Below are 23,845 nucleotides of genomic sequence, written 5' to 3'. Positions count from 1 at the left end.
CTTGTTGCACCACTGGATTTCAATGAGACTGAAATACCATTTGCCTCAGGAGTCTTTTGAGCTTAAGATCCCCTCTTCTCTGGAGAGGTGTACTGTGAAGCACAAAATGCCTAGGAACAGCATTCAGTCAGAAAAGAGATGATGGTCACCAGTGCCAGTATTCACCTCACTGCTGTGATAACACAGGGGGTAAATGACCTCCACAGAACAGAAGCTAAAGTTATGTCTACTGTCAGACTGACAGCTGTGCAAGCCACCAAAGTATCTTTAATAGCCAGATTAATAAAAAGACCACATTGTTTGTATCATGTACAAATCCCAGCCACCTCCCCGGTCTATACCTGAAAGTATGAACAGTAGAATGATCACGATGCACCATCCACTTCCCAAAGCTAGGAGAGGAATAAGGCAATTAAAACACAATCGGTCTCTTGTCTAGCCTTATTACACTTAGCACCTGCTTAAGTGCCTTCTGCCCAGCTGAGGAACATCAAGCTGTCTTAGAAACACCCAAGCAAGGGCTTTCAGGAACAAAGCTCAAGAGGTATTTGGCTTAGAAAAGAAAAGCTAGGAAGCTTCTCTAGTGTTTCAGGAAACTACAAAATTAGTGAAAACCATTAATTGCACAAATGATGTTCTGTGGATGAACTTAGTTTTTCCGAAAATTTCCAGAGATTCCTTTAGAAAGAATCAGCAGTCTGTGAATCACAAACAATATCTGGGAGATGCTATGTCCAACAGTATGCCACGAACAAATGCAATCGTTATGTTTACAAAATAAGTATTTTCTGATTGGACCTTTTTCTTGCTTCAGAGGTCAATTTCATATCAATACTATCTAGTGCACAACACAGAATATGCACAATATAAACTGCACTCAGTTTATAAATTAATTTCAAAAGTAGTTTTACTGCTTTTACTTTCTCTACTTAAAATTGAATAAACATATACATAGTCCATATTCAACTATCACAGAACTCAAAATCCCCCAAAGGTGTGACTTCAACTCAAAAATAATAAGCACATGTACCATTTTGAAGGAGGGAAGAAAGCTAAACTGATTACCTAATTTTTGATTTTTGATTTCTCTAAGGAGAATAGGTAACTCTTCTTTAAAAATTTCTGCCTTCACTAAATTTGTAAATATGCCTGGCTGCAGCTACAAGTGGGATGCAGAAGCTGCAGGATACTGAAGCCACTCCCGTAACATTTAAGCGAGGGTGTACATCAAACCACGAGATTTATAGTAATCCCCTGCTATTAGACACACTTTTCTTGAAAGTGTGAGTTCCCCTATTAGCTACTCAGCAGGGGACTCCATTTACCCTGCAAGTGGTCCGAGGCATGCAAAATGTTTAAATTTTGAGAGAATCATAAACAGCAATATCTCCAGAGTACAAAACATGACCTATTTTTTTTAATTGCTCACAAAACAAGACACGTCCAAAGTGACATGGATACAAACAGCTTAACTTGAACTTGCCTAGAGCCAAGTGAGGATTTGGTTGTGAAGCCTCGTCAACAATCCATCAGGTGAAAACTCAATGCGTCAGTATCTGAGAGACCAGTCTTGCTGGAAAAAAAAAATTTAACAACAAGGCCACCTCAGACTTTGATTAACCTTTCCATACCTGACAAAGAGCTCACTAGTAAAAAGCATTTTGTCAGCAACTTCAGTACTGCAGTTTTAAATTTATGTAATTCCTGAACACTGCATGAGTTAAGCACTTTGAAAATACTTGGTATTTTAATGGTTTTAAGGTTTTCCTCCTTTTTCATTATGTACCTTTCAGTGTTATTGACTGAAGAAATACCAGCCTACTTAGTTTTGAAATTGCAGTAGACTGTGAGCTGTGGTAGGAATGTGCATCAACAGATTGGAAATTCACCCAGGGAAACTATCTAGGGGGAGAGAAAAAACCCCTAACTAAAAGTGCTGAAGAATTCTGGGAGACTATCTCCTGTTTAGCTGAGATTAAAGAAGGTAATCTACAGTCTCAAAACCCCAACTCACAAAGATTTGCTTATTAAAATGTCCTTTTAAAATATTTATTAAATAATGTCTCTAGTGGGGTGAATGAACACTAAAAAATAAGTTTTATAATGATTGTGAAGTTAGATTCCAGTCATTAGATAATAATATGGCTATAAGACCCTTATTCATTATTTACATTTTGGTTTTGTAACATTTAGTTTCAACTCTTCTGAAAGAGATTAAATGGAGACTATTTTTAATGTTGATTCCAACAACTGCAAAATAACCCTTAAGATTTAGTAGTACCAATCCACAATTAAATAATTTGCGAGTATGGGCTAGATATAATTAGCAGGGCTTGCTGAATGGGCTCTTTTCATCACATTTTTAAGATTTATGCCTACGTTGATCTGAAGACAGAATAACTTTCATTTCATTGTCCATTTTACATAGTGCACTGCTGAATGCATATTCACATTGCAACCACTTCCCATTACTAATAGAGAACTGCATTTGGATGTATTTTCTTCAGATTGATAGATCAAATGTGAAACTGCTCAGAAATGCAGGTTATGAATCTTTTCCACTGTACACATCTCTGTGGCTACCCACTACTTCCAACCATAAAAACAACAAAGAAATGTTGGCATCAATAAGAATTACAGGTATACTTCATCTTCTTACAGTGTTATGTCTGGACAGTTGCAGCATTGCAATGGCATGGTAAATAGCAGCTTGCATGTTCTCATGTTAACGTATTCACATCAAAAGGTCAATTAGTTTGTATTTTCCTCTTGTCATTAATTTTTTTAATCAATGCTTTTGGCTTTTTTTTAATCCCTCTTGTCTTACCCCAAAATAGAAATTAAAATCAGAAATTTTTTCTGGTTTAGAATGTAAAAGGTCTATATGCAATTGGGGATAGATATATGATGCCAGAGTTGAGTAGGTATTTTCTCCTTTTCACTTAGTAAAATAAATACTTGTATGCAAACACATCAGATCCCATCCTAGAGCTAATATATACAGCTAATATATAATTACTATGGCATTAGATGCAATCCTAATCTAGTAGTAATGAGGGTATAAATGAGGTGGGATTTTTAAATGAACCCCTCAGTGTAGGCCAGTACAGTATCTCCTAATATTAGTTCAAGTCCTGTCATTGGAAAGACTCCAAATACAGTAGTATTTTGCTTCCTCAGACAGACTAAGACTTCCCTTGGCCAAGTGCTCTTTTATGAGTAAAGTTTCAACATTGAGAAGGGTCTGAAACTCTATAGGAATTTAACTACAGTGAAAGGTGCTGAGGCCCTAAGACTGATTTCAGTGTGAGCATTGCTCTTCAAGACTGTTACACTCAGCTACATCCCCTGAGTTATATTATTCACACATTACTATATTAAGAAGTTAGGCTAATATTCCCAAACTGTTCTCTGCTGAGAAGTCAATGTTAACCAAATCCAGGGTTCTGCAGAGTCATACAGTATGTACATTTAAAAACCAAAGCAACAGTAATCCCAACTCCCTATGCTGCTAAAGGAGCATCCTCTTCAACCATGAATTTAGAGGAAAAGTTCTGGCACAAGTAGAAACAAGTTTAATACATTCCTAAACAATAGTTTAATTGGCTTTGTATAACTATTTTCCTCCTGCTCTGACATTGGTATGCCCCCATTCCCATTCTCCTAACCATGTGGAACACATACTCTTCAGCCACATGTTAGATTTCAAACTTTATATTATTTAAATACTGTGGCACTGTATGTTCTTAATCAAAATCTCAGTATTTTGGAGCTGTTTGTTAAACAATTTTCTAGCATCAAAACCTTACAAAATCACAATCTGAGGCACTCAGCTGCCTTGAAGTTCCCTTCAGAGAACACTTCAAAGAGGAAGTTTTTGTAGAGGTCACCTAACTATACTCAACCCTATAAATGCAAAGAATCATTTATTGTTTTAAAAATTGGAGAAAAAATGTTATGTAATTGTTTTAAATGGTTGGACTATTTAAAAAGTCATGATAAAACAGTTAAGTTCCATGATGAGTCTTGTCTTATAACTTTTGACATGCATAAGCTATAAAGCATGCCTATTATTAATTTCAGGAATTGTTTTAGATACCTACACTGAATTAAACTGCCACAGTTGATGTAATTATTAAGCAAGATTATAGACCATGCTCAGAAGTTCAAATAGTGCCCATTTCAAAAGTCCTCTCAGTAGTTATGAGTCCAAGAGCAACCTACCATGACTGGTCACACTCCTGGAGCACGGTATGAAAGATCTTTTTGTTTGAAGCTTGTCTTCCCAATCCTAGTTACAGCAGAGTGGTGTGAATGCAAGAGATTTTAGTTGTTAATAAATTTAATGCATCTCATAAACACTTTTTACATGCACATACAACCAATATGGAGCATAAAAGAGGAGCATGTAATACTTGTCACTTGATTTCAAAACTTCAGATTTGTTGCTAGTATGAAATTATTTCAGGCTGAGAAACTTCACTGCAGCAAAGAAAATCTCATGGACAGCGGGTGGATGAACATTCTTAACATAATCAAGTTGCAGGCATCTGTAGTACCACTTTCACCTTTTTATATTAAATCATTTGTGACCAAAATGTGTTAGTTAAACCCAACACAGCTCTGTTGCTAAACTAGAAATTCCAGCAGACAGACTAATGCTGGACTTGTTGCATTCTTAACACTGGAACTAGCATTCTTAAAAGTGGAAATACATCAAAGTGTATGCTTTTAAATAAACTGAAATGTGGGGGGAAATAATTTACTTACAGAAATATTTTCAGCTACACATTGGAAAAAAAAAATCCAAACTTTACCCTGTCTATTCAGAATTTTAAATAGAGCAACATTTGTGATGCTGTTTTCAACACTGCTGTCTTCAGGTTTACTGAAATGTTTTATACCTTCACAAACTAAACAGAAGATACGATCTTGTGGCAGTAGTCTCATTGAAGCCTTACGACCAGACAACCACTTTGTTTTACAATGTCATTTACACTTGCACACCTTTTACATTTAAAGATTTTTAAATATTCTTTTCAGCTAGTACAAAAAAACATGGGCACACACATATGTACATATCTGGATGTACACAGTTGCACACCTTCTCTAGAAAAGTAGCATGCCCTACAGGCTGCCTAGCTGCTACTCATTTTTATCCAGGTAATTAACACAGAAATAACATATGGTAATATTTCCTTCTCCTCTGAGAAATTTTGTATTACATTCAAGTATTTCATGGAACCTTCTCTTATTCTGCATGAAATGCTTAAAAAAAATTAGACAACATACACTAAAATATGGTCCTAGCTGCTTATAAAATAAAAAAACTGATTATAAAATGAAAAAACTTATTACAAAATAAGCCTTGCAAAAAAAAATAGTTTTGTCTCTGTTTCCAGAAACAAGATGGTATTAGCAGGCAAATTATTAAATATAATAATCTTAACATGTTTGCCACATTCAAGCCGTGGAGGGCCTGGAAAAGTGATTATTTCTTAGTCTTGCAAATTACTTGAATCCAAAGTAAAAGTGCCAGTGTTGCTGGGGCAGCATCAATGTTTAAAGTGGATTCCTTTTCTTTCACTTTTTCCAATTGTTTTTACTTTTGTTTGACAGAGATAATCCACTCTCATCTACAGCATTTACTTTAAGAGTTTAGTAAAATACATGCTATAGAATAGGAGAAAAATACCTCCTACAGGATTTTTACCTCCTCTTTTCCTCCTTCTCCTTTTCATTTGTTTTGTTCTTGTAAAATATATGGCTCCAAGGTCTGTCTCTTGGTGCTTGATACACTATTGCTATGTTAAAGGAGAATCTTTACAGCTCAGTCTGGGATAACTTTTCAGGTGTGGGTCACATTCCACTGACAAGGTATCATGTACCTTGTCTCCTAGCAAATGATCAGTTTGGAATCTCATCCTAACTGATATTTGCTCTTTGGGGATGGATGAAAAACCACAACGTGTTCTATAAAGCTCAAATTTGCCTTATCAAACAAAACATCTGCTAGATGTGTGAGTGACTTGTGACAGCAGGAGACATCAGCGCTGGCCTCCCCAACAGAAGACAGTGCTATAAATGGAAGCTATTATGGAAAAATTCGGCAAGAATTTTTTTTCCAAATAGCTAAAAAAATTTAAAGAAAAAATATGTTGTTATGGTAACAGCTATTTGAAAAATACTGTAACAATAGGCAATCTAATATCAAACTACCAAGCTCTTAGTTTGACTATTTGATTTTCTTTTTAAGCAGTTTATTTACAGAGATCCCCTCCCTCTCCCTTATGTAGTTACAAGTGTGAGTGTGCAGACACTCACACTTGTAAGTAAGGTAAGACACCATCTGCAAATATTTAGTGTTGGTAAAATTTCAGCATTGGAGCTGCAAAATTCCAGATACTGCAGGTTTTTGCACACCATTAGAACATCTGGTGTTATACGGGCTGAGTTCATCCCTCACATGGGACCATAAACCACATTTTGTAGCATCTCCAGTGTGCACTTCTGGCACAAAGAGACGTTCCTGTGCTCCTGTTGCTTCATGGAATGTGGTTAGTCAGTTTGAGGGTACCACAGCTACTCCCTGGAAAAATGCATTTCTGCGTTCAGGAAACCTGGAAACACCCCTACTGCTGGGAAAAGAGGGCTCCAAAACAGTCTTTGGAGTTAAAGCATCATGCAACATATCTTTCCAAAGCTTGCAATTGCATTTTACATTTTACACCCTTTTAGAACATTTCCTCTGAACAAGCACAAGTTTCTATGTGCACAAACTTCAATGTCTTACTTTGAATAGGAGCATGTAATCCTCACTCAGATCAAGATTATTTTGAAGTTAGTTCATAATAACTTGGGTACTAGCTGAAAGATCTGGCTACTTGATTTTACATATGGATGATGTACAGTGATTAGGAAAGAGCTGGAAGACACCGCCTGCTCTTCTTCTTAGAGCTGTGCTTTCAGCCACAATGTTTACAAAAATCCAGACAAACAGGGCATCTTTTTGTACATGTCTCAGGTGAACAAACCGTGGAGCTTTGCTAAACTTCCTCCAAAATACATCACAGAGGATCAAGTTACACTGTGTTAAGTACTGCATGGGAATTGTGAACATCCCATTTTTTAATATGGAAATGAGGTTTTAGAAACGTGAAACTTGCATTTTGTTTCACTGTTTTCAATCCCTCTGAGGTGTATAATGGTCTGCCCCTACAGAGAATCACCTTTCAATTAGAGTAACTAGCGTGTTTTATCTGAAAAGAATTCGAATGGAGGGGTGTGGTGATACAGATTTTGGCCTCTGTTTTGCTGTAACTGGGAATTTTGCAGTCATGTTGTTTTCTAAATAGATAAATATTTTTATTGTCAATATAAAATTTAGTTATGTTCATGGGCAGTAAAAGCCATGGGAAACATTAGATAACAAAAACCCACTACAGCTTATTTTGCATCATTTTGCAAAAGAGAAAGTGAGTTAATCTGTTCTCAGTGACAATCCAAATTCAGCAACGATGCTCTATAGGTCCTACTGACACTCATCTGCATATATGGGAATGTATTTGGAAACTGAGTGCAAGTGGTGGTATTTTCTAACCTCCCCCCCAAAATCCCTTGAGCATTTCAGACATTCCACTCTAAATGATTTTTTAATGTGGGACTTACTTACCACATTTGTTTTACATTACAAAATGCTGTATAGGTTGTTTACATATGGAAAAGTCAGTGGAGAGAGATTTCTGTAACTGTTCAAAATGAAGGATTGCAACGTTACTGTAACAAGGACAATTATGTATAGACACAGGTAATAGCTGTTTAGAAAATGCTAGGAGCATTATTGTGGATAATAGACATCCTTTTCTTAGCATTGCCCTTGCCCAGGTTTAATTTTCCATTGGTGGTGTCCACCTAGATTAAGATAGCTGTAGTCTTCTCATTTACATTAAGGTAAGAAAAAGTTGACTGCTGAGTTGTCCCAGGTGGAGTTCATCTGTACAAAGGTCTGGAACTATGAGGGAATACCTAAAATGTCAGATATGTCCAGTATCTAGTGCTGCAGCAAATTATCACCTCTTCCAGGTCACAAAGGCCAAAATAATTTCCAGCTCTATTTTTCTAAAAGCCAATTTCATTTAATCTGTCCTTTACAAATGGTAAATTTAATGAGAACTTCAGGAATAATTCAAACTAAAATTAAGAAAAAATACCTTGATATATACGTGTTCAATTCAAATATATTTTAGTAAGCAACAACGTGGCCACTATTAAAACAGTTCTCAAATACTATTGAAATAATAAGTATGCTCGCAAAGGAAACCTGCTTTCTTTTAAAGTGACTGCATGCATTATTCCAGCTTCTTCTGATAATAGCACACTTAATACCGAGGCTAAGATGCAATCAATCTTTTTTGTTGGAAGAAGGTGTTATATTGTACCCGTATGCTTATACTCACCTAGGACTTCCAATCCACTAAATTAATCCAGCCTGGAGTTCAGGAGGGCTGCTGCTGGCTTGGCCTCCACTGTGTTCTTCTCACTGGCTTTGCGGAGCAGTGGGAAGCAAATCAGGTGAGAGGGGAGCAGGGAAAAGGAAGAGGTCTCTCTCTAAAGAGACACTGAAATTAGACTGGAGTGAATAGCTGATGTCCTCTGTAATTATACACACATTGAACCCTTTATAGTTGACTTAAGTTACTTGGAACTGCATTGGTCTGGCCCTCCATACTGATTAAAAGCAGCATCTATTTACCTTAACAATAAATGTGGAGATTAGTAAAAATTCACTTGATCACAATAAGAAGACAGATAATTAAAGGGCGATGCAAACCAGATTGGAATGTAAGGGCCTGAAGCAGCATATTAGGAAGCATAGGCTGTTTTTGTATATGTGTAGTTAAAGATTGCAGAATTCTCTTCAAGTAGACTGTTTTTGTAGCAGTACTTAAAGTAGAGGAAGGCCAGAACACATCCTGAGGAGATTGGCCCAGCAACTCTCCTGGGCAAAGTGACAAATACAAAGCTTTGGAAAAGGAAAAAGACTTTAAAGCACAATGTGACCAAGTGGACAATCTCTACAAAATCTTTGAAAGAGGCCTCCAGATCTTTTATTCTTCTTTGATGTCTCCTCCATGATAAAGAGCAAGTTTAAGGTAAGCAGGACACACTGCTGATTCTATGGGTTAAGCTCTCAATAGCATAGGGTCTACAAGAAAGGGAAGAACTGGGTTTAGTGTGTGACAGACTCAACAGAAATGCTCTTCTCGATGTGGAATCTCCTTTGGGGAAGGGGGAGGACAGCTCTTATTCCTACTGCAACTATCATTTGATTTTACATGGTAGACATAGTGTTTTCTTAATCCATTTCTATTAAGAAAGCAAGCAGCTGATAACTAAAGTGAACAGTATCAATCCCATATGGACAACTTGGAAAACCAGGAATGGCTGTATCCACATTTTGTAACAAAAGGGTCATATCTCCTGATAGAACTTGATGCTCATCCCTTGTTTATTTTATTTGTACCGATACTGATGAGCTCTGTGCTTACCTCCTTGAAGAAAATTATGGGATAAAACAGTGACTTCTGACAAGCATTGCAGCAAATTCCAGAGACCAGATTGTTGCTGAAACACAAATAATAATTGGAATCTTAAATTAATAACATTCTCTCTCATATGATATTCCAAAATTAATTGCCAGCTGAACCAAGACTTACAGATGTTTTGACTTTTTTTCTGACAAACACTGTCACCAGTTACACTGGTCCCATTAAAGTCACATTTTAAAGAATGGCTTTTTTAGTTCACATGTGTGGAGCTTTGTTTCTCAGCAGTTTTAATTTGGAGCATGTCAGAACTGCTTAACACCAAGCCAAAGATTCATTTAGTCACTTGGTATGTATAGAGAAGACTAATTTTGGAGTGCTAAGTATCAAAGAATAAGGTTAGCAAAAACGTAAGGAAAATGCAAGAAACAGAGGGCATCTGTTCAATGAAGGGTAAATCATGGTCCTATTCCTTCTGAACTGAATCTCTGTCCCCCTAATAAATTGGCAGCAAGTGCAAAGTCACCAGCCTCTCCCAACCCTTCACTTTGGGGTTGCCAGGAGCCAGGAGGAATTTCCCAGGTGTGAGAGGTTCCTTGGGTCTTCTAAAAGGAGGCATATAAAGACAGACCCAAGACCTACAGGGTAGCAGCTCTGGCTTTCTTCTCAGCTGATATTTTGTCGTATCTTAATTATAAAATTGTTAGAATAATCATCCATGGTGGAGAAGACTGCACCTACCCTGCTCATCCATCAGCTGGCACACCCCAGCCTGCTTTCCACTCCTTAGCTGTCTTGGCTTGTGGTTCTGTGTCCACACTGTCATTAAAAGGCTACAAAAAGCTAACTTAACACTTTGTTGAACACATGTGTAAGCCACTGCTTTCCTCCTTGTGTTGAATATGCACAGCAGATTAGTGTCTTATTTAGGAAGCAGTCGGGGATCTCTTTGTTTCCTTCTTTCAGGTACAAGGTGAATTAATCCATTTGGAAACCAGCAAATCCACCCCTCCCTTCCTCCTCCCAAACTCGAATTCTTCCAGCCTACATCTCTTGACAATGAAGAGATAAAGCTCAGATGCCCTACATGAGGAAGAACTGATCCTGTTTCTTTGCATGTAAGTTTTTCTAAATGAATTGCTTTTGTTGTTTAAAGCTGTGATGAATGGAGACACAGGGCCAGGTTGGTCGCTGGAACAGTACAATGGATGTAAGAAGGTTTTTTTCTTTGCCATATAAATCACTCACATTGTTTAAGGTACATTGATCAATCTAATGGCTTGTAATAGGCTCCTAATTGCCACTAGGAAAGTATTGCAAGCTTGCATTTGAACGTGAAATGGTTCATGATCTGAGCTGAAATTCACCTTAAGCCTGAGTTCCAGTAATTGCAGAACACAGAAAGAGCATAATGAACGGCTCCCCTTCTTTCCTTGCCCTAATCCCAGGACAGGGTGAGGGGGAAGAACAGAACATAGGAATGGGGGTCTGGCGTATTTTCCTCTACCAAACCAGCAATTCATTAAATGGCAAAAGCTGCAGGAAGATTTATTGGTCATTGTGGACCGAAGAGAACTTTGTAATGTCAATCATCCTGCCTATTACGCTGCCTCATATCTCTATCTGCAGATAGACAGCTTGCTTAATCACAATCAACATTCTGAGTCACGCCTGGCTAAAAACGTGGTGCAAAAAGCTAGGAGGGTACCGGAAGCAGGATGCCAGGAGAAATGCTGGGACAGGACTCCTCCACGGTGAGGCTGCTCCGTTGAGACACCCGCCCGTTCCCCTGCCGGCCCGCCTGGTGCTGCCGCTTCCCCGCGCCCCGAGCGGCGCCGCCGGGGGAGGCGCGGGGCGGAGGAACCGGGCGGGTCGGGCCGGGGCGGGCCGGGCGCTGCCAAGGGACCGCCGAGCTCGCCGTCCCGGCCGCCGCTGCCCTGCTCACCGCACACACCTCATTACCGAGTCAGCAGAGCTGCTTTAATGGACTTCTGTGGAAAGGCGGTTTTATGCTCTATAAACGCTGGGTCCAAGCGTTTACTAATTAAACTCTTTCTATTTAGAAACACCTGCGTTTTAAGAAAGCTTTCTGAACGCTAGCACCGGCTGAATTTCCAACCTGCTGCAGTCTGAGCTTGTCATGCCTAACCCATACATCGTAACAGCACTGGAAAGCATGTGAACCAAGAGGTAAAATCCTCGCACAATGCTCCTCGCACAATGTTCCTCAGACTTTCCTACCAAGGCAGAAAACAAATCTACGATGCTGTTGAATAATCTCCCAATAATTGTAGTAATTAAAATCATCATCCAGTCTGCAGTCACCTTCCTTCCTTTGACACTAGTCTTCCCTTGAATTGTTAACGTGTCTCCGGCTGAGATAAACAGAACAAGGGAGCTTTAAAATACACGGTCCAAATAAATTTAGCGGAAGAGAATTAATTCCACAGACACGCTTTTGACTGTGTTCAGTAGGCGACAGGATTTCTGAAACTATTGTGCAGATTTTTTAAACACAGGGTAATATGGGTCTCCCTGCTACTCCTAAATAGTGTCACCTTAAAGATCGAGGAAAAGATGAAAGCCCAGCCTGATGCTCCACCTCGGGACTCAGTGTGCAGGGGGCAGGAGGAGAGGGGAGTGCACTATATAACAAACATCATCTGAAAGATCAAGCAGAAATTGTGGGAGAGTGCCATAATTTCATTTAATTTCCATGATCTATTTGATCCCAGTGTTCATTCCCTTTTTATTAACTATAAAAGATTTCCTTTTAATCAAAAGCTGCACTTCATCTTTACCCACAAATGAAAAACTCTATAGTGGAAAGAATTCAGTGGACTCAACAGGCACCTCACAGGTCTGCATTTTAACACTATCTCTATATATCCTTCCCCCTTGTAGTATCTAGTCTTGGGCAGAATAGTGGGGAAGCCTTTTCCTAACTGAAGTTATTAATTTATCACCAGGTATCCCTCTGAGTTGCTCTGATAATCAATGCCGGTTTCTAGATCACGTACATGAAGAGTGTAATTGAGGGGGGAGGGGGCTTCGCACGGAAGAACTGTTGCTAAAAAAAAAAAAAAAAAAATCTGGCAGGACGCAATTATTTATCTCGGCAATGAGCAGTTTGCCTGTTTCCTGCCCACGTCCCTTCTGTTTGGCAGAAAATTAGGCTGCTTCTCTTAAACTTGGAAGGGTTTGCCCCCTTCCCACCCATAACATCCATGGGTAAAACTCCATGCCCTTCTTAGGATGCAGGGGAAATTGTTCAGCAACCTTACATTTAACTGCTACTAAATCGATTTATTTGAAAAATATTTGGCAGCTCTTTTCCAGAGCTCTTTTTGAACAGAAGAGCCATTTCATCTGATGCTCTTGAATATAAACCCAGGAGCTTCCCAACCATCTGTAATGAACGAATTGTTTCCCAGCTCTACCTCCTAAAGACAGCAACTTTAGTAGTTGCACAGATCAAAAGACACTCATAGAGAGAAGATGGGAAACAATATTGTTCAAAGGAAGTGAACTGTTGCATTTAATTAGGCTATTCTTTATTAGTATTCATATTGAGTTTTTTTTTTTTTTAGATTTATGTTGATTTAACTGTAATGTATTTATGATGTAAATATATTCCGAGATGAAAACGTCACGGATCAATTGTAAAGGACCCGGATACATAATTTTAAAAAATCAGTTTCAGTTTATATGAGGTTCTCACCCCACTTTCGCTTCTTAGTCAGATTTGTTTATGCAGAATCGACATTTAATAGTGCTAATTGCACTCCAGTTAAATTGCCCTGATTGCAGAAAGGGAAGCAATTTTCGTGCTCTCTGTCTGGGTTTGGAAGAAATTGTTTTATATTCACCTCTTTATAAAGAAGTGGAGATAAGGCACCGAGCCTTTGCACAAATTGCACTTATGGGCTGACTGGCAGCATTCAGGCTCTATAATAGAGCATTATTTGGCCGTTTTGAATAATGTAAAGCATTTGCTGAAAGCTATTCTCCTGAAAATTGCTTTAACTTTTAAAAGGGTGATGATTCACTCCAAACCAGGCCTTTGTTACATTGTCATTATCCCCCCAAATGTTTTAACAGTCAGCTCAACACTTTAGCATAACACATTGATCTTTGTTTAAAAACTCGATTTTTGGAGTATGAAAAAAATCTGTCAGAAAATACTTGACCCCCTAAAGATTTTAGCAGCGTTCCCCCTTTCCGCCGCCATTCGCTCAGCCTTTCCACCGCCTGCCTCGTTCCTGCGGGATTTAGTTACTTTTCCGACTACAAAGGGGCGAGGAGATGGATGTGCGGCAGGCAGAGCCGCCCGCCAGTCTTCAGGCACAGCAGAATCCCTACTTTGCTGTGGGAGCGCAAGCGGGCAGCGGATGCCTTTACTCGCTGATGTAGAGGCAACATTTCTAAACGTCACGCTCTCGATCTGCCTTCCAGCCGTATTTTATTGATGACTTTCCCCAAGATGAGAGGAAAGACCCTCTCCCCCCGCCGCCCTGGGGTTGGCCAGAAGAGCCGCGCTGCCACTTGACGACCACCACGGCAGGCTCCTGGGAAGGGAAGGAGCGGGTTTCCCCTCGGAGAAAAGGAGGAAGGAAAGAAGGAAGGAGGAAGAAAGGAGTCACCTGTTGGGCGATGGCTCCCGGGTGCCCCTGTCGGACTCCTCGCCTCACCCGCGGGGGTTATGTCGCTCCCCCCGCCACCGCCTTTCTGCCGCCTCCACCCGCCGAGCGCTACAGCCCCCCTGGGTACAGCCGCCGCTCAGGACCTGCTCCGGGCAGACCTTTCGAAGGAAGGGTTTGCCGCGCACTACCCGGAGCCCTGCGCCGGTTGCGAGTCAATGTGGAAAGAATTAAGCGCAGAACGGTATTTTCTCCTACTGCCCCGACTCTGTTTAATACGCGGCGACAAAAAGGCAAGCGCCTTTGAAAATAGTCTTAGACGTTTAAATAAAAGATAATCTCCAGGGACATCCTTCCTAGCATGGCAGGCGTCCTGCAGATTGCATAACACAATGTACAAGAAAACGCAATGCCCACCTTATTTAAGCACACACATAAAAAAAAAAATATAAAAACATATAAAGAAAAGCGAAATCACAATCTCAAATTCCCGGTTTCTCCATTTTGCTCTTAAGCGATGCCTATTTTGCATCTGCTAGAAGGTTTTACACTGGATGGCTCAGGCGGCACCGAGAAGAAGGAAATATTGACTGAAATGCAGAGCAAGGGCCCGGCGTTGCTTGAGAACACTCATCATATTTCTGGTTCAGAATTGTACTCAGCTGCACTGGAAAAAAGGAAGGGGAAAAGCTCCTATTCCCATCCTCACAGAGCCGACCGCGATGATGAAAAGTTGCATGCCTATTGATCTTCCGCGGGCACAGTACGGGCAAGTTCTAGCCAATTACTTAAGAAGCCTCCAATAATTACAAATCAAAGGGACTAGTTTGCAAGACATTGAGGAGCCGAGGTTTGGACTTACATTTCGCATATGCAGAGAGCAGGTAAAGTCTCTGTCGCTCACTGGGTGTGTGGAGTGTGCACAGTGCAGAGGCCACAGGCAAGTGCTAGGGAGGCTTATTCCAGCAGCGCCCTAGCACTGCTAGGAGGGAGCAAGCCTTCTGCCATTAGCAGCACTGCTTCCACAGGAGTATATGAGGCTTGAAAAATGTGCTGCAGGCTGCGAATTTGACTTTCGAAGTGTTTTGTGGCAAATACTCTATAAAATAATATCCTCTATCTTAAGCGACAGCATGTCATATGCTTCTCGTCCCCTCTCCTGCCCTGGTAGAAGAGCAAAGGGATGCTTGTCGGTTCCCTGACTCTGGAATTTTTTGGCACTTTATGTAGCCACAAAGCCTCCTCCGTTCCTTTTGCAATGAAAGTAAGAAATATGCTGTGCACGAAATCACTTCTAGCATTTAGTAAAGAAAAACAAAAAAATTTAACGTGTTTTCACAGAATGACATTAACCACTGTTAGGTTATTTGTATCCAACACGGACAGCTCCCAAATGGCCTGAAAAGCTGGCAAAGGGCCTGTTGAATAAAAGCGACGCCGGTATAGTTTACGGGCCGCGGGGATCGCAGGTGACTACACCAGCAGCGGGGGATCGGACACCTCCCGCACAGTTTACAGGCTACGGCGGAGAGGCGTCAGGCGTGACACCAGCCCTCCGCCGGCGCTGACCCCGCTCTCGACTCCTGCCCTCTGCGGCTCTCCCACTTCCCGGGCGGGCAGGCGGTGCGGGGGCGGCGGGAGTCGCGGCCCGGCGGGAGGCGCGGCCCGGGGCTCCGGGGCCGGCGGTAATTGCGGCGCGGCCGCCGCGGGCCGGAGCGGGGAGTTTTCTCCTCGCGCGCTGACTGGCACGCGCCCCGCGCCCCGGCGCCGGCACCTCCGCGCAGCCTGATTGGCTGCCGGGCCGCTCCGGGCCGCTCCGCCCGCGCCCTCATTGGGCGAGCGCCGCCGCCAGCGGTACTTCAAAGCGGGCGCTGCCCGCACTTAGGCAGAGTTTGGCCCCGCCGCGCCGGAGTGTCCTTAGTGCCGCCGGGCAGCGCGGGGCGCTCACCGAGCGACGTCCCCTCCGCCCCACCGCCCAGCCCACGGACGTGCTATGGCTACGTCTATCCTCGGGGTAAGTCGCACCGCGCGCTTCCTCGCGGCTCCCCCCTGGAAAAACTGTGGTTGCCTCCGCGTTGTGGCTGCCCCTTGCGCGAATCGCGTGGACCCGCGGATGGGAGGTGATCCCGGCCCGCCTCGGGGGATTTCATTGCGGGTTGCCCATCGGGTCGTTCCCAAAGAGTTTAGCCTGAAAACTCGCTGGGCCGGAGAGAAGCCGTGCTGCTTCTGCTTTCTTTTGTTTTGTTGTTGGTTTGGGGTTTTTTTGTTTGCTTGTTTTTTAACTCGAACTACGCTCGATTTCCAAAGATTTTCGCCAGCTCGGCGTTGCGCGAGGCGACGGTCGGAAGGCTCCGCACACTGCTCGCCTTGCTGCCATCTCTTTTTTCCCGTCGCTCCTGTACGGTTGCTCGAGGAGACGCCGCATTTCGTTCCCACGGGATTTTTGGTTTAACGGCGGTAGGCTCGAGCAGCCCTCTCGGAACACGCGTGTCGCTTGTCCCCGTCGGGACCCGCTTGCCATGTAAATCTCTTGGGCGACGAGACCAGTCCCCGGCGGAAAACGAGTTGTGCCGAGCGTGGCAGGGCTGGAGCCTTCCTCCAAAATAAGAGAAAACTTTTCCGCGGTACGGCTCGTTGCGCCGCGGTTCTACCCGCGTTGCCGTGTCCCCGCGGGAGCCTGGCGAGGTGGCAAGGGTTAGGCTGACGGGCCGGCTTTGTCTCTTCCCGCAGGAAGAGCCGAGATTTGGAACGACTCCCCTGGCCATGCTGGCCGCCACCTGCAACAAGATCGGCAACACTAGTCCCCTGACCACCTTGCCCGAGTCTAGCGCCTTCGCCAAAGGGGGCTTCCACCCCTGGAAACGCTCCACCTCCAGCTGCAACCTGGGCTCCAGCCTCTCGGGCTTCACGGTGGCCACGAGCAGGGGCTCCAACGGACTAGCCAGTGGCACGGGCACAGCCAACAGCGCATTCTGCTTGGCTTCCACCTCGCCCACTTCCTCGGCCTTCAGCAGCGACTACGGAGGCCTCTTCTCCAACTCGGCGGCGGCGGCGGGCGTGTCCCCGCAGGAGCCCGGCGGGCAGTCGGCCTTCATCTCCAAAGTGCACAGCTCGGCGGCCGAGAGCCTCTACCCGCGGGTGGGCATGGCGCACCCCTACGAGTCCTGGTACAAGTCAGGCTTCCACTCCACGCTCTCGGCGGGCGAGGTAGCCAACGGGGCGGCCTCCTCCTGGTGGGATGTGCACACCAACCCGGGCTCCTGGCTTGAGGTGCAGAACCCGGCGGGGGGGCTGCAGAGCTCGCTGCACTCGGGCGCCCCCCAGGCCTCGCTGCACTCCCAACTGGGCACCTACAACCCCGACTTCAGCTCCCTCACACACTCCGCCTTCAGCTCCACCGGCCTGGGCTCCACGGCCGCCTCGCACCTGCTCTCTACCAGCCAGCACCTGCTAACCCAGGAGGGCTTCAAGCCCGTGCTGCCCTCCTACACGGACTCCAGCGCGGCGGTGGCGGCGGCCAGCGCCATGATCTCGGGCGCCGCCGCCGCCGCCGCCGGGGGCGGCTCTGCCCGCTCCGCCCGCCGCTACTCGGGCCGCGCTACCTGCGACTGCCCCAACTGCCAGGAGGCCGAGAGGCTGGGGCCGGCGGGGGCCAGCCTGCGGCGCAAGGGGCTGCACAGCTGCCATATCCCCGGCTGCGGCAAGGTGTACGGCAAGACCTCGCACCTGAAGGCGCACCTGCGCTGGCACACGGGCGAGCGGCCCTTCGTCTGCAACTGGCTCTTCTGCGGGAAGCGCTTCACCCGCTCCGACGAGCTGCAGCGGCACCTGCGGACTCACACGGGCGAGAAGCGCTTCGCCTGCCCCGTCTGCAACAAGCGCTTCATGCGCAGCGACCACCTGAGCAAACACATCAAAACGCACAACGGGGGCGGCGGGGGCAAAAAGGGCAGCGACAGCGACACGGACGCCAGCAACCTGGAAACGCCACGCTCCGAATCCCCTGACCTCATCCTGCACGAGGGGGTGGGCGCCGCCGCCCGCGGACCGGGCAAGGAACCTACCGCGGGGCCCGGCGACTCCTAGGGGCAGCGCCGCCGCAGCCGCTCGGACTGTGCCCCGCGCCGGCCGAAGGGACGCGAGCCGCCTCGCCGCCAACGGCGGCCCGGGCCGCAGCGGGAGCGGGCCGGTGGACGGCGGGGCCGGAGAGGCGCGGCCCCCGTCCCGCCCGGCCAGTAGGTACCGAGTGACACTTTCTTCCGTTTCCCTTTTCTCTTTCTGTTGGAAGGCAAGCATCCTAAGAGAGGCTTAAGGTGAGAAATACAGCTGCAACTCTGAGACGGTCCCTCTGTATCTCATAAACATCTGTATAAATAGGGTTCAAAAAAGAAAAACAAAAAAAACAAACAAAAAAAAAAAAGAAAACCAGATCGTGTTCCCTTATTTTTCTTGTAAATGTTGATCTGATAGGGGGTTTGGGGATTTTTTTTTTAATTGGTGAGTTCCTGAAATTCAGGGAGGTTTTGGGGTTCTGATTAATTTTTTTTTAATTTTAAATTTCTGATGCACTTTGTGGAAGTCAGTATATATGTAAAAGATATTTAAAATGTTGAGTTAACACTTCACTCAAACACACGTAAGTTAAGGTCTCCTAAAGAAATTAAATGCGTTTATCTGTATGGAAAAAATCTTGACATATTTTCATTTTGGTATTATTAAAGGACTCTGAACAATATACTCACGGGTTTGTTCTTCTTCGTGTCCCCTCCTTCCCCCCGCCCAGTCCTCGCAGGGGTCACTTTTTAGTGGGAGCCCTTGCACCCCTTTCTATCGTCCTTACGGTCACTGTGATGAAAAATACAGCCAGCAATCATAGCTGGGAGGGGATGGGACCGGCCCCCGAGCCAGGCACACTGAATCACTCTGCTTGCTCTTTTCAAACCACCTTCGCTTTGGTTAATTAAAAAAAAGAAAAACCAAACAAATTTTAACCAAGTCCAAGCCCTGCTACAGCCGGGAACCATGCTGACACCTAAGCGTCTTTGGTGAAACCGTCTCCAAAATCGAGTGAAGGCAAACTGTGCTGAGAAACTATTTATTTAATTTTAAAAGCCTCCAGCGCCACAAGGCTGCCTAGGCTGGGAGGTGATCTCGGGGGAATAAATCGCTAGAGTCAATACTCCGGAAAAGACATTTCATGCCTAAATGAAAATCTTGTTAAATGTTATTAATTTTGACTTAGAGCACACAGCAGCCCCCTGTGCCTTGTATTCCCTTATTAGGGATTCATGTCTTATCAAATATCTAATTAATCTCCTAGACATCATTTGTTCTGGCCAACTTTATCTCAGCTGGTCCACGGGGAAAACTCCGAATATTCTCGGTGACAAAGCTCCCTTGAAGATCCTTTTAATTGTCCAAATTAACTGCACCAAATTTGCATGTCAAACGGTAAAGGGCAACCTAAGATAAAATGTAAACGTTTTAAAAGCCCCAAACTAAGCACTTGATTTGATAACTAGGCTTTTTAATGTTATGGAAGACAACTGCTCCTTTCCTTTTCAAAGACAGTTGATCTATGCAAATAGTGAATTGGAAATGCTTATGTCCCCATGCAGTCAAATGGTCCTTGCATGTTATTTGAATATCAGTGGCTCTGCTATTGAAAAGGTTCAAGGATGCTCTCTGACTTCTTTGTGATTACTCAGTGCAGCGTCTTATTCTGAAGAAAAAAAACTCAGGAATAATTAAAGGCTGGGCTAAGGCCTGGGAACACATTTGGGACAGGAATCTCATTTAGACAGGCTCTTTCAAAATAAGGCACAGTTAAATTGACCAGAAGGCAATTATTGAAATGAAAATTATTTTCACTCCCTTTGTCTCCTGACCACCAACCTAACAGCCACAGTATTTTTTTAAAGGCAAATTGTTAAATGAGATAATTGTGTTATTAAAAAAAAAAAGGGGGGGGGAGGTAAAAAAAAGTTAATTTACTCTGCCCGGTACAGATTGGATGAATACAAATATTTTAATCCTCCATAAAACAGGGAATGCAAATAGCATCGGGAAACGGATTCTGCTGTCGGCCACCAACTGGAATAAAGACGTTGCGTTAAAGAAAATACATCTGCCGTGAATACTAATAACCGCGTCCCACCTCCTCCGCGCCACTGTTGCACAAAAGCGGCCGGGCAGTGCCGACACCGCCTGTGCCCTGGGGCGGCGGCGGGAGCCCCGCGGGCCGTTCCGCGGGCCGGGGGAAGGGAGCCTCCCGGGAGAGGCACCTCGCATCGCAGCTGCCGACAGCACCTTCCCCGAGAGCCGCTCCGGAATTTTCCTGGCCAAAAGCATCCCGGCAAGGTGTCTTTTCTCCCGGCGGGTGCCGGCAGGTTTCCCGGCGGGCAGGGGAGGGGAGCGGGTGCGGGAGACGCGCTCGGGCGGCGGTAATATATAGAGCGGGCCGGGCGGCGGGACCCGGCTCTCCTCCCTGCCGGGCGGCCTGGGGGCTGCGCAGGAATGCACCCGCGCGGGGTGCTGGGCAGAAGTCAGCTTTGTTTTCGATTTATAATAAAACACATCAAAGGACACCATCCAGGTCCAGTTTCTGCCAGGCCGGGGTTACAATTCTCAGCTCAGTGATCAAGGACCTCTTTGCATTGCCTTTGCCCCTTCGGGTCAGAAAACGTCCATCACTTACAGACTCCCCAGAAATGAGGAAGGGAGCAGCTCTGGGCCGCAGAGCCGGTTCGTTAAACCAAGAAAATAGAAAGCGTGTCACCTTTTAAAAAATAAATGACACCATTCTTTCGTAAATGTTGGAGATAATTATATGGTCTGGGGAACTTCTGCACAAAAACCCCTAAAGAACAAACGGCGTGAGAACCGAAAAATAAATCTGATTTCGGTCTTTGAATCCGTCGTTCACCCTTTTAGTAAGAGGACGCTACCCCGAGAGCAGGAGAGCACCGGGAACAAGAGGGGTGCCCTCTCGGGCTCTGGCGGGAAGGAAGGCGTAGGGGAAGCCAGGCTCCCCGCCGCCTTGGCCCCGCTCGCCCCGGGCTTGTCCGTGAGCTGAACCTAGCTTCCATTTACATCCCGCTCCAGCTATTGCTGCCCATTCCCACACCCCACGGACAGCAACTTCAACCCTGCTCCGTGAGCCCGTTAAAACACGGCAAAAACCAGCCAGCGACAGCAACTACCACAGACGGATGAAGGTAAAATGCCAGGAAAAATTATCTACTAAATGTCGTTCGATCGCCACGTCCCCCGTTCGCAGGAAGCGTGTCCCTTGACCCCCGCGGCGAGTTACAGACCCAACGGCTCTTTTACACTTAAAAGGTAACATTAATGTTTTTGTTCTAATGAGATAATATATAAACGCCCGATCTCGTGCCTGGACAGCTTCTTAATTGCGTCTTTCAATTCAAATGGAAACTTTATCTGCGGGAGCTGTAATTTATTTGCAGCCATTATCTGTTCGCCAGGATCCTCTCCCACCCTTCCAAAACGCAGATGAAGGGAAGCTAACAGACAGCCCGCCCCTTTGAGTAATTGGTGCGCTAAGTGTTTATTTTAAGTGAGAATAATTTAGCTACAAATTTCCACAAGGAATAACATCCTTCACACATTAGAAAAAAGGAGAGGAGCAAGACTGAGCCCGCACACCGGGACGCTCCCGGCGCTGCCCCGAGAGAGGCTGCACGGCGGCTGCCTGGCGCCACCTAGAGGCATTCCCGCGGCGGGCGCGCACTGGGGGCGCGGCCGGGACGGCCGCGGGGGCGGCGGCGCTGCGCGGACCGGGCCGCGGCGAGGAGCCGGCGGCGGGAGAGAGAGCGGGGGGCCGCCGCGGCTGGGGCGGGCCGGGGGCGCGGCGGGGCCAGGCAGGGCCCTCGGGAGCGGGCGGGCTAGCGCAAACTTCTCTGAGACACGGCGGGGCGGGACGGGCCCGCCGCGACCACGCACGCACCCACGCCGGGGCAACCGGCCCGGCCTCGCCACACCGCGGGCCGCCACCGGAGGGGCTGCTGGGCCCTCAGTGATACCCGCTGCGCAACCTCCGCGCGGCCCCGCGGGCCGGCCCCGCACCTGCGGCCGGGCGCGGCTCCCGGCGGACACCCGCCGGCGGGCCCCGGGCGCGGCTCCGCCGCCGCCGCCTCGGCGCCGCTGTTGTTCCACAAACGCGCGGCAGCGCTGCTCCCGAGATGTGCTAATTGGTACCTGGCTGGCAGGGCGCGGGGTCCCTGTCCGCTCCCCGGCACAAAGTAGGCTGCTAGAAAATTTGAAATTGCCTTTCAGCCTAAAGCTGCCTTACCTGAATGTCATAATTACAGTAATTATGTACATCCAAATTACATGCTAATTAAATTAGAATCAAATCGTTCTAAATCGAAATCAAATGAGGTAGCGAGAATTAATCAATGACAACATAAATAGAGAGCTTCCTTCAGGGATATTTATTGTACCGATCTGAGCAGGAGCCCTATCCGGGAGTCACCCGTCTATTTACTTTCGGAGTAGCAGTAATTTATTGCTCAGCGTTAATTCTAAGCCGTGGGTTCGGCGGGGCGGCACACCCGAGAAGCGGCGCGGGACCCTTTTCCGCAGCTCCCGGCCGCCCCGAGAACCGCCCCACGGGCCCGGCGGGGCCAGGAGCCGAGCCCGCCCCGTCCCGCCGCAGCCCCGGGCCAAGCAGCAGGAGAGCGCCCGCAGAGCAGCCCGCCCGCCCCAGGAGAGCCGCCGGGCCCCGCTCCCGCGCCGGGGAGTCCCGGCCTGGGGTCCTGCCCTCCCGGCCGGGCTGAGGGAACCACCTCACGGCGCCGCGGCCCCCGCCCCCCAGCCCCGCAGAGGGTTAACCCCGTTCCGCGGCTTTTACGAAAATAAATAAATAAATAACAATCTCGCAGGAGCTGCTCTTACCGCCATCCGCGGAGCGACAGCACCTCCTGCCGGGCCCCGCCGGCTCTGCCGAGCGCCGCTCTCGGCCCGGGTCGGCGGCGCCTCATGGCCCCGGGGCGGGGTGGGGCCGGGCGCGCGCAGCCTCCCCGCGCCGCGGGCGGTGCCGGCGGGCCGTGAGGGAGCAGCGGCCCAGCACCGCCCCGGGCTGCCCCGGCCCGGCCCGGCCAGCTCCAGCCCCCGCTGCGCGGGGCTCCTCGGCCGGGTCCTGCCGTACCGAGGGCGGCCCGACTCGCCCGCAGCCGCCCTCTTCGGCCCCGAGGGTCGCTTCCGAACCGGTGAGGGTACACAACCTGGCCTAGGGAAGGTACCGGGAGCAGGGAGACACTGCCAACACAGCCACACCTGGCAGGACGAGTGGTTTGTTTCATACGTAGTCTGAGACAGATACATCCAAAATGTAATGACTTTTCTTCCAGTCTTTTCCTATGCGAAAAAGCAGGATACACTGTTTAACTACATGGAAAGGAGTAAAGTGCAGAGCCAACAAAAAAGCCTGGAGCTGTGGATGTCGAGCCATCCACTCTTCTTCAGGTGGGAGTCAATTGCATTGTGGCTGGCAGATTCCTGAGCCAGACACAGAACAACCGGAGAGACCCTTCTGTGGAATGGAGGCACTTCCAGTTATTCCTCCTGCCTTTCCTGCTGCACTTAACAAAAAAATGTTCTACCAGAATATGCCTTTTCCCCATCACATTACTCTGT

At 46.5% G+C, this 23,845-nt stretch overlaps 2 protein-coding genes across 3 annotated transcripts in view; one reads left to right on the top strand and one right to left on the bottom strand.

The window, feature by feature from the left end:
• OLA1 (Obg like ATPase 1) overlaps nt 1-23,150 on the bottom strand; it is a 130,969-nt gene extending 107,819 nt beyond the window's left edge. The window contains exons 1-2 of the mRNA XM_085066427.1: nt 23,105-23,150; nt 9,549-9,624 (exon numbers count right to left, since the gene is read on the bottom strand). The gene's annotated coding sequence lies outside the window, so the exon portion shown is untranslated. The remainder of the gene's footprint in view (nt 1-9,548; nt 9,625-23,104) is intronic.
• On the top strand, nt 15,965-20,309 carry SP9 (Sp9 transcription factor). Of its 2 annotated transcripts, XM_085066417.1 has the most exons (3): nt 15,966-16,199; nt 16,493-16,809; nt 16,916-20,309. In XM_085066417.1, the coding sequence occupies exon 3, from the start codon at nt 16,949-16,951 to the stop codon at nt 18,269-18,271; it is 1,323 nt and encodes a 440-aa protein (XP_084922543.1). In that variant the 5' UTR covers nt 15,966-16,199; nt 16,493-16,809; nt 16,916-16,948; the 3' UTR covers nt 18,272-20,309. The 2 variants fall into 2 exon arrangements, with proteins under 2 accessions (XP_084922542.1, XP_084922543.1); XM_085066416.1 differs by lacking the exon at nt 16,493-16,809 and having other exon boundaries at nt 15,965-16,199.
• Nucleotides 23,151-23,845: the final 695 nt, after the last annotated feature.

The sequence above is a fragment of the Lichenostomus cassidix genome, chromosome 7 (genome assembly GCF_008360975.1).
Source record: "Lichenostomus cassidix isolate B80296 chromosome 7, HeHo_3.0, whole genome shotgun sequence".
Lineage (NCBI taxonomy): Eukaryota > Metazoa > Chordata > Aves > Passeriformes > Meliphagidae > Lichenostomus > Lichenostomus cassidix.
The sequence above is the reverse complement of the archived record's forward strand: the minus strand, read 5'-3'. Positions and strand labels throughout refer to the sequence as shown.